Source organism: Tursiops truncatus, chromosome 8, assembly GCF_011762595.2.
Source record: "Tursiops truncatus isolate mTurTru1 chromosome 8, mTurTru1.mat.Y, whole genome shotgun sequence".
Lineage (NCBI taxonomy): Eukaryota > Metazoa > Chordata > Mammalia > Artiodactyla > Delphinidae > Tursiops > Tursiops truncatus.
This window is the reverse complement of record NC_047041.1, coordinates 31027339-31038041: the sequence shown is the minus strand read 5'-3', so window position 1 is coordinate 31038041 and position 10703 is coordinate 31027339. Positions and strand designations below refer to the sequence as shown.

Sequence of the window (10703 nt, the reverse complement as noted above, 5' to 3'; positions counted from 1 at the left end):
GAAAATCCTTTGAGCAGTGCCTCTCATACTCTGGTGTTCATCAGAATAACCTGATAGGATTGCTAAAACACTGCTGGGCTCCACCCCAGAGTTTGTGATTCAGTAGGTTTGGGATGGGACTCAAGAATTTGCACTTTTAACAAGTTTCCAGGTGATGTTCCTGCTGCTGCTGAACCAGGCAACCACACTTACAGTGTCAGATTAGCCCCCACGATTTGCCTTTTTACTTTGGGCATTTTCTATTTGTTAATTTCTCTTGAGTTTGATAAAATGAAGCAAAACCATGTACTACTCTTAACAAAATTTTATTCTAAAAATAGATCTCAGTAACAATGAAATGCCAAAAGTTGGTCATTGTAATAAAAAGAAAAAAGTAACAGAAATTTGCTTTACATTTTTTTCTGAAAAATACAAAATTATCACTGTAATATACTGCCAGCTCTCATTATCTGTATTTGAATTATTCATTCTATGGATTATCCAAGGAAATTTTAAAATCATAGGTTGAATTCTACCTAATATTTAGACATACATCTGAATTGCTTTTATCTTCAAGTAAATACATTATCAAAGAATGCAAATAAAACTGAACATTTGCTGAAGTAAACATAATAAGGAAGATAAATTTATGCTTAGGAAATGTGCTCCAAAGGGAAATACTGGTTTATATAGCTGTTTCCCTCAATTTCTGCAGATATCCAAAAAACAAAAACAAAACAACAAAGCAAAAACCCCCAACACCTGATTGCATTGAAGTACTGATATTTGAAAGTAACAAATTATACAACTTATATACAGAAAAAAGACATAACTAAAATATTTCGAACCTAAAGCACAGGAAACTTTAAAGGCAAATAATGACATTTAGTACTTAAAAAGTGGTTTTATATTTTTCAAAGTGCTAAGAAACAAGTATTCAAGAAAAGTTCAGTCCTGTCTACAAAGTTCTGACTGACTTAAAGTACTGAAATATCAAGAATGCAGGAGACAAATCAAATTTAGAAAGCCCCCATTACTATAAAACGTATCTTTAGTATATTTTGCAAAGAAATGAAGCAGTGTTTAAAAGACCAGTTATGGTTAAGTTAGTAACATACAACTTATCAGCCCACATCTCTTTTTTCAAACTAATGCAAACACATGTGTTTCATAATATTTCTTCCACATTCCATGTGTCACATCCATCCATCCTGTCATATCCATATTCTGGATAATTTTTATTATTCATTTTCATCACATCAATTGGCCATAATACACAGTGAGTAGAAATGATCCTTTTATATCAGAATTCTTGATTCTCTGCAAACCAAAAGCTGATCACAAAAGTTACATTTAATTCCTATTAAATGTATGTACATATTTTTTAGGACTTCTTAGCTCATTTTTGGACTGTCAGACATTGGTGTGATTTACTGTGACCATCTAAGATAGAAGAAACAATATCTTAGTACACAGTATGACTAAATACCTCTTTTGTCAAAACTTGACCCTGAGTTTTGAGTGCTGGAATATAAACTGTAAAGCTGAAAACACTCCAAAATATGCTGGCTGATAATGGTGTCCCTCAATATTGCGTGCTTCCTCTCCATTAACATGGTACATCTGAACGTGCCTCCCCTCGTCAGCACGGGAGGAAGAGGACCCAAATAAGGAAGCAGGAACTTTTCTGTCTTAAATACTCAGCAGGAATTTATTCCAAAGTACATTGGTGTCTTAGTATAAAAATGCTGTTTCCCCAAATCTTTGAGTAACATTGACAGTGCACAAAAATGCGGCATTCTCATCCTATAGGTTTAGTAGCCTGAGGGGAGCCCCACAATCCCTGGCCTGATAAACAGCATTCATCTATCGTTTGGACTGAAGAGAGTTCTAAATGTTGCTTTGGAAATCATATAAGAGTCTCTTTTTTTAAGGCTAGGTGTGTTTACATTACGTTAACCATTTCTAGATACTGAAAGCAGGTCTACATCTGTTAAAAATATTCACTAAATATAAAATTAACAGCTGAACATGAAGTAAAGCAATTTCCAGTGGTGACAGTATTCTCACAGTAGCAAATAATCTAACTTATTATTTAACACTAATAACTAAGTCTTTAAAACATTATTATGTTAAACATTGCAATTTACTGAAATTACAGAGAAAAAAAAGGCAATTACATCAACTGCCATTGAAAGCGCCAAAGAAGTTATTAAAAATACAGGCTCTCCAATGGCTCTCTAACAGGGATAAGCCCACATATTGTTTCTAGTTTTATTTGACTTTTTTTTTTTGGTGGGGGAGGGCATGCATTTTGTTTTTAAACCAAATAACTAAGCTTTAAACATATGAAATATGCTTTCTGAAGAGACACTTCAACTAAAATTATACTTAAGACTTGGCTTATTCATATAATTTCTGCTATGTGGCAATGGTAATTAGGATATATCCAGCTCTTAACAGCACTGAGGTTCTTTGTGTGACCAACAAAGACAGCAAAATCCTGAGTGCTGAGACAAGCTCCTTATTTGTATGAACACATGGCATCATACCCTTCACTGATGGTGTTTTCCAATTACTGGCCCTATGTGACCAATGACACAAAAAAATGGGACAAGACTTGTCTTACTATATATTTTCTAACCATTGCATTAACTGTATGCTACATATGTTCATTAAAAAACCCAAATCAAACCCTTTTTTACCTTTAGCAATCATGAGGAATCTTTACATATTTATATAATACATTGTATATTATATTCATGGCCTGTTTATGCTATTTTCAAGAAGAGAATACTGTTCTAAAGTAATAATAAATCAAAATTAATTGATAGGGTTGTATCAATCTTCTTTCCATTGATCCTTGGAGTCCCTTAAATGATGGCATCATGTTCATCGCTGTAATACATCAAAAGTTAAAGTTACTTTATGTTTTGTATTTGTATCAAACTACTTATAGTTCATAATTTTAAGTAATAAATAAATTTCAGAATCAAAACTGTCATTGCTTTGTGTAAAGTTTCTTAAGAAAAAGTACCTGGTATACTGTATTGGTTAAGGATTCAAGCAGTGTATTCAGGTTGCGAAATGGACCTATGCTCAAATCTCTGCAGTGCCTGTGTGACTTTTCATCAATTAGCTATTATAACCCTCTTTAAAAAAGAAAACAACCAAAACAGCGATCATTTCTTGAGCATCTTCTATGTGCCAGGTGTTACGCTACAGACTTTACAACCATATCTCATTTAATCATCACAGTACCCCTAAGCAGAGAGAGGGCACTTTAAAAAAAAATATATATATATATATATAATGTTATTTATTTATTTAATCAATCAATTCCATTTCGCAGAAGATCAGAAGCTAAGCAAGCATGTGAACTCTCGTCTTGACCACTGTACACTGTACTACATCATTTATATAAACGTGGGTAGGCACCCTGCTAGTCAACAGTAGAACCAGAATCAGAATTAAGTCTGTCTGCCCCAAACCCCATCTCTTACCACTTCACTCCACTGTCTCTCCATGCAACTCTAAGAAACACAGGAGTTAACACTATAATCAGTGTTTTAATCAGTGTTATTATCCAATAAATGAAAACTAGAAATGCTGATAATTACTAGGTATAGAAGGTCTCAGGTTCCTTAATGGGACAAATATTAAGTCCTTACTTATGGAATGTCATTATTTATAACTTCAAAGAAACTACTGGCTTTAAAATGCACTCTTTAAAAAATGTAGCACTAAGAAAAACATGGCCTATTAAACTACAACACAATGCTTTCTCATCCCATAGACTGTAAGATACATCCATCTCAGAGGTGTTAAAATGTGGAAATACACAAAAACAAAAATGTGTACTTAGACTCAACTAAATATGGTGTTTTCACCATCTACTGGTTCTGATATGAATAAGACTCCTGTTAGAGTCACACTGCCTTCCTTACATGCCACACAGCTCTGTCCTTACAGTTATGGGGATTCTGGACTCTGATGTCCTCCACAGGGCATGCAGCATTATGTGGTCATGTATACGTGAGGAAAAAGTCCATAAAGCTAAAATTATATACTTTGTAGTTAAGGCACTTTAAAATGAAAACAACACATTTAAATTTAATTCCTTCAATATTTTATAGCCTCAAGTATATCAATAAATATTGATATTATAAAAAAGGAGTTGCATTAAATTTACTATAATCAAAATGTGCCTTCTGTTTAACTGGTGAAATTTACCAAGAAAACAGATGATAAGTATTTCTAGAAACACAGTGGTTTTAAAAAATATTTCAAATTTTAAAGCATTTTTAGAGTCAACTCTGTTTAGTCAGTTTCCTTCATGTATTTTTTTCTTTTATGGGTTGATCTAAAAGAGAAAAGAATGAATGTTTCTGAATGTGCTTTTAATCTGACAGAACACCACCTTGATGCGCTTTTAAAGTAAGTTCGATATGATGGATACTGTATGTGGAAGGTAACTTCTAATTTAAATATACTTTTTTTAAAGTCTGGTTTTCTTAGTTCAATGAAAAATTTGAGACATATTTTCATACTCTATTCTCCTCCTAAAAATTCATAATGTACATCAACATATCAAAGGCTTACAGTATTCTTATAGTAAAGTAACCTATTCTATTTTACTTTGCTCAATTAGTAGTTCCCAAGTGTTTCTGACATGGAAACCCTGTGTGAGACACATATGCATATGACAACTTAAACAAATCTTGGATAATGGTCATCTATTCTATTTATTTTATACATACATTAACAATCAAAAGAATGGATTTGCTCTTGTACATATAAGGCTCAAAAGAAAAAACCGAAAGGACTTTGTTGGAATAACAAAAATTGGGAGATTATACCTCCAAAAACCATCAGATCTTTAGAATGACATAGTTTGTTGTTGGGGACTTGTTGATAACGCTCACCTGAAAAGACAGTTTTGCTACAGATTAACTGATAATGTATATTATACTAACAACTCAGTATCAGGGAAAATGAGGCTGTCAGAAGAATTTCTTTATTTTCTTTGTCACAGAAAGCAAAAATCACGTTTTTATCAAGGATGTTATTTTAGTATGTCTTGTGTTTGTCAGTAACACTAGGTCAACAGCCTCAGGAGACCTGATAATGGTATTTCTTGCAATTAGAGGTATAAGCAAGTGAAAAGGACTAGCTAAACTTGGGTCTCTGGTAAAAAAAAAAAAAAAAAGTATGACACTAATAAAATACAATCATTTTTATAGGTATATCCATTTGCATTTGCAAATAATTATAATCACAAGCTTGCACACAAACAATTTGCTTTGGGCATAGAGGATTAATGGGAATATAACTCATAAATCTATAAATTATTAATCCCTGAGATGAACACTCGCTCTACTCTGATATTTTGTCATGATATTTAAATACAGAATTAATAATAATAAAAAAGTCCTGGCCAATCAAAACTTACATGGTTCTATACCGAATGCCTCTTCTTGAATAATACATTTTGCATCCAATGTAAAGAAAAGATAAAACTCCCAGTGTTAATACAATACCACCAACAAAGCTGCCAGTATCAAATTTTGATCCTTTATTTTCCTTAGAAATAATAGTTGCTGTGACTAGAAGAAAACAAAAGGAAACAAAAAAATAAGGCTTTAGTGCTTTTTAAACATATTGTAATAAGCTAAAACATTCTGAATTTCTATGTAAGAATGCTGATCTGGGGACAAGGGGGAATCATAAGCACATCAAGGTGCTCTCCAGATGATTCTGTGTCTAGTGACTGCCTGGTTCTAGTTTTCTTCACTTGATCCAACACATCCCTTAAATCCCCAGTGCCTACAACCCCAAGATCTTTAGGTGAGACTGGGCTTGGATGGTCTACCAAAACCTCAGAGGCAGCAAGATTTGGTTAATTCTTTTATGAATTTTCTTAAGAGTTCATGCCTTAAACAAAACAGGTCTGGGTAACAGCTGAAATCTTGAAACTGGATCCAATTTGAGTAAATGTTTCTAATTGAAATTTCTCCTTTTGAATAAATTGGGAATTTTAACTATTTTAATTTTATGGAGTCAAGAGCCCCTGAGACATTAAAGTTGATTTCAATACATAAATTGTAGTAATAAAAAAATAAACTATTTGGAATAGAAGTATATAAAAACACACAAAAGAAACCATGAAGTCTGCTATTTGTTATGATAAATGTAATCACTAGCTTTTAAACAGAACTTCAACTTTGGATAACTTAAAAGAGAATCTTAAGGTTTTTGAATTCATGGTTTCACAGGCATTATATTTTAAACAAATGCAAAAAAATAAAGAGTGCTGAGACTAATACTACATATGTGACTATATATAATACCATTAAAAAATATTTTTATGGCACAAATTAAAACCAAAGTTCTCCATGATTTAGGTTTAGAAATCATGGAGACTGAGCCTGCCTAATTCCTTTCTAGAATGAGGTTCAAAGAGTTAAAGGTATGACAAGTTTTCAAACCATGCAAAATAAAATCCCATGTTAGGATAAATTATTTATTTACGGATGGATCTCATACAGTCATGATTTGGCACGGTTAAGTTGGAAGCTAATTTTTTTAAAGGGACAAGATAGTTACTAAGTCAACTGACTCTTCCTGATCTCTACAACTAATTTATTTAGGAAATGAGAAATAATTGTCTAAATTTCTACATTTTTACAGAATGGAATGATGTAAATGTGGCATTTTAACAACTATTTTTTCAGCATAGGAAAAATAGGTCCATTTTTATACATACTTGTTACTGATGAAGAAACAGACGTCACCGAACTATTGTGGGTTGTGGTCATTGTGGATGTTGATATCTGGGATATATTTTGTGAAACACTTGTGACTTTGAGTGTAGACCTTAAGGTGGTGGAAGTCATATTTGTTGAGACCTCTGGTGTTATCATTTTAGATGTTGCTATGCGTTTTGAGGTGGTGGCTGTCCCGTTATTTGAGACTGAAGCAACTAGAATTGTTGATGGTTTTGCTGTTTTCAAGGTAGTGGCGGTCCCGTTATTTGAGACTGAGGCAGCTGCAGTTGTTGATGGTTTTGCTATGGGTTTTGAGGTGGTAGCTATCATCTTTGAGACTGGGGAAACTGGAGTTTTTGATGGTTTCACATTGAAGTTGGAAGATTCACTTGTATGGCTGAAAAGTACCTGTGGGGCTGCAAGAATATGAAGAAACATTAAAGCCAGAGCTATGACGTAGATAATTACCTCCCACTTCACTGACTTTCGTGGTCATACATAAAGAAAAAGGTCTAACAAACACAGCATCATGAAAGATACTTAGCTTATTAATACTTTGCACTACACAGCAAGAAGCCATAAAACGTATAGTAAAATATTCAACAGGAACCAAGCCTGGATTTACGTAAAGTAAGAAATTTTTGTGAACGTATGGGAAAAAAAGAAACAACCCAGAAGACTGAGTTCTTTCGATACAGGGACAGTGTCTTAACCATCTCTGTGTCTGAATATTCCATGCTTCATGTCACAAATATTAGTTGAATGGATTATGAAACCAATGGATATAAAAAGGGTTTTTAAAGTTTAAGGTTTCTCTGCCACATTCTACCAAAAAGCTTTGAGGACAAACAGTAGCTGCATGCTTCTAACCCCCCAGTAGGATGTGAGCATGAGCGAGATACTCTTCCTAAGAGTAAAACCAGCTTCCCATGGTGCATTAGGAAGTGAAACAACATCACAGAACGTGGCTAGTTGGAAATCTCACACTGGTGATAATTTTCTGTCATTGGGAATTTATTTCTAAAATTATTTCTGAAACCTTTAAAAATGCAAAAGCCGGGCTTCCCTGGTGGCGCAGTGGTTGAGAGGCCGCCTGCCGATGCAGGGGACACGGGTTCGTGCCCCGCTCCGGGAAGATCCCACATGCTGCGGAGCGGCTGTGCCCGTGAGCCATGGCCGCTGAGCCTGCGCATCCGGAGCCTGTTGCTCCGCAACGGCAGAGGCCACAACAGTGAGAGGCCCGTGCACCGCAAAAAAAAAAAAAGCAAAAGCCAATTTTGTAAAGGAGAATCATTGGTGTTAATTTAAAATAAACAATTGGAAATAAATAAATAAATCAGCGCTATGACCAAAAATAAATACTAAATATCTATATATGTACAAAATGCCCTATGACCAAAAGCAAACCTTTCTGTCTTAACAATATTCTTTCATACTCTATCTTCATTGTAGCATCACAACCTAACTGATATTTACAACTAAAGATACTTTAGTTATTATAATTTAGTATATACTATTTAAGGAATGAAAAATCTCTTTGCCCTATTAATAGGATGTAATTTATTTCTGTGTTTGTTTCCTAGTCTCAAAGTTTACTTGCAGGTTTAGTGGTTTGTTATGTTGCCTATATACTCCCATTTTACTCTTTATGGCCAAGAACTAAAGTGGAAAGAATTACCCACCGGGCTTGCCTTCTCCTTTCCCCCAGTGACAGTAGCACAAGGCCTTCAGGTTCTCTGTACCACTGCTGCTGTCACATACCAAAAGTGATGACTTCATGCATTATCACCCTTTCACAATTATTCTGGACTTTTTTTTTCTTCTTTTTTTTCGGTACGCGGGCCTCTCACTGTTGTGGCCTCTCCCGTTGTGGAGCACAGGCTCTGGACGCGCAGGCTCAGCGGCCATGGCTCACGGGCCCAGCTGCTCCGCGGCATGTGGGATCTTCCCGGACCGGGGCACGAACCCGCGTCCCCTGCCTTGGCAGGCAGACTCTCAACCACTGCGCCACCAGGGAAGCCCCTATTCTGGACTTTTTATTCAAAGAATTCAAATATTTATTTTCAATTTTACAGGCTGGTTTTAATAGTGCTTATCTGCCCATCTGCTTTTACTCTTTAAATTCCTATCACATTTTGTGAACTTTGGGTCTTTACTGTGTGATCTCTTCCACTGAGTATTACCTAATTTTTAAAAAAAGACCAAAGGAATCAGTACTTTTGTATTATATAGGTGAATAAATCATAATTATTCAAGTAGAATGCTATGAACTTGGACTAATCTTTTATTATTCAATTCTGAATGCTCTATAAACATATAATATAATTTAGCGTTGAAATAATCACCTATTATTTTAATGTAGAGAATGAATTCTATTATAATGAAATTAAATACAGCAAAGAACCATCATTTATATCATATCTTTAGAACAGAATGATCTTTGCAGAGTAAAACAATGAACACAATTCTGCTTTTGGATTCCACACACACACACAGCCTACTCTCTTCTCCCTGCCATAATAAGATATTCTTCAGAGATACTGTATGAAGTAACATGGGCAAAAACAGGGAGCTGTAACAGGTTAGTTCTTCACTAAGAAAATCCAAATGTGTTACAGAAACCACTAAGTAGCTAAAATTTTCTATAAATTGACAAAACAGGCCAATAATTTTTGTTAAGGTGTATTTCATGATGTTTAAATGGGATAACTGCAATGCAAGGATGCTCTCTTCAAGGTCAGAACTCACATTCCATGACTCAACCCGCTTGTCTGTAATATAAGTAAACGGTCATTTGTGCTCCTCTGCAAATGAGACCATCCCACCACGGACATCTGGGTGTCTTCCTTCTCCCTTAACTGTTCAGCTACTGACCAGTGCCCTCCAGGGCGTGGCTCAGTGAGTACCTGCAGAGATGTCAGAAGAACAGAGCATCCATGCAGGGCTTGGAAAGGGTTTAGCCCTATCTGACTTTGCTGTTTTAGCCAGTCTCCCCCTGCCTCTGAGAAGCAGAAGTTGTAAAGGCGTGGAGGGTGGGTGACATGAGTGAAGGTGGTCAAAAGGTACAAACTTCTAGTTATAAAATAAATAAGTCATGGGGAGGTAATGTACAGCACATGGTGACTACAGTTAATACTACTATATTGTATATTTGAAAGTTTTTAAGAGAATAGATCTTGAAAGTTCTCATGGCAAGAAATAAAATTTTGTAACTAAATATGATGAAATAGGTGTTCTATGTTATATACATTATTATACATTATGATAGATGTTACTTATTGTGATCATTTTGCAATATATAAATCATTATGTTGTACACCTAAAACTAATATAATGTTATACGTCAATTATATCTCAATCAAAAACAGTACAGAAACATCAAATCAAAACAAAACAAGTTATAAAGGCCCAAAGAGGGTACATTACTGGAGAGTGTCAAGTGTGCTCTGTGTCCACCGCCACCTCTGCCCACGGAGGAAAAGAGGAGAACGCAGCCCCTCACCTCAAACTAAGCCGAGGGAGTCACCTGAAGAGCAGGCCCAGTATCTCCTGGACCTGAAGCGACAAAGACTAAGATTTGACTCAAGCCTGAAAAGTAACTCTAAAGGCGAGAGGCTATGGCTGAGCTGTCTCTACCTGTCAGCAGAGTTTAAAAGGCTGCGCTGGGAGTAGACTCTTATTTCCACTGACAGCAAAGGTGCGTGTTTCCCAAGAACCAAACCAGGCCCCGTGAAACATAGCCAGCATGGGGCTGCCTTAAAAGATAGCCTCCCCAGAGAGTTCTGCGCAGAGGGATGAAGATAACCAGCAGAGAAGTGGAACACCAAAAGCTAGGGGCCAAGGGTGTGTAGTGAGGGGGTCAGCTGGAGGGGAGGCCCTACTGCATCAGGGGAGCTGAAGGGGGAAGCCCCAGCTGTAGGGTCTCCCCGGAATCTACCAAAGAGAACCACATCCGCC

General features: G+C 35.7%; 1 protein-coding gene across 3 annotated transcripts in view; it reads right to left on the bottom strand.

The window, feature by feature from the left end:
• Nucleotides 1-289: 289 nt before the first annotated feature.
• TMEM123 (transmembrane protein 123) overlaps nucleotides 290-10703 on the bottom strand; it is a 72433-nt gene continuing 62019 nt past the window's right edge. For 2 of the 3 annotated variants that reach the window (XM_019923801.3, XM_019923803.3), the window contains 3 exons: nucleotides 6746-7162; nucleotides 5432-5585; nucleotides 290-2877 (listed from right to left, as the gene is read on the bottom strand). In XM_019923801.3, the coding sequence (XP_019779360.1) occupies nucleotides 2853-2877; nucleotides 5432-5585; nucleotides 6746-7162 (596 nt within the window). In that variant the 3' untranslated portion in view covers nucleotides 290-2852. Of the gene's footprint in view, nucleotides 2878-5431; nucleotides 5586-6745; nucleotides 7163-9494; nucleotides 9636-10703 lie in introns of those variants that run through there. The other variant, XM_019923805.3, reaches the window with a different exon arrangement.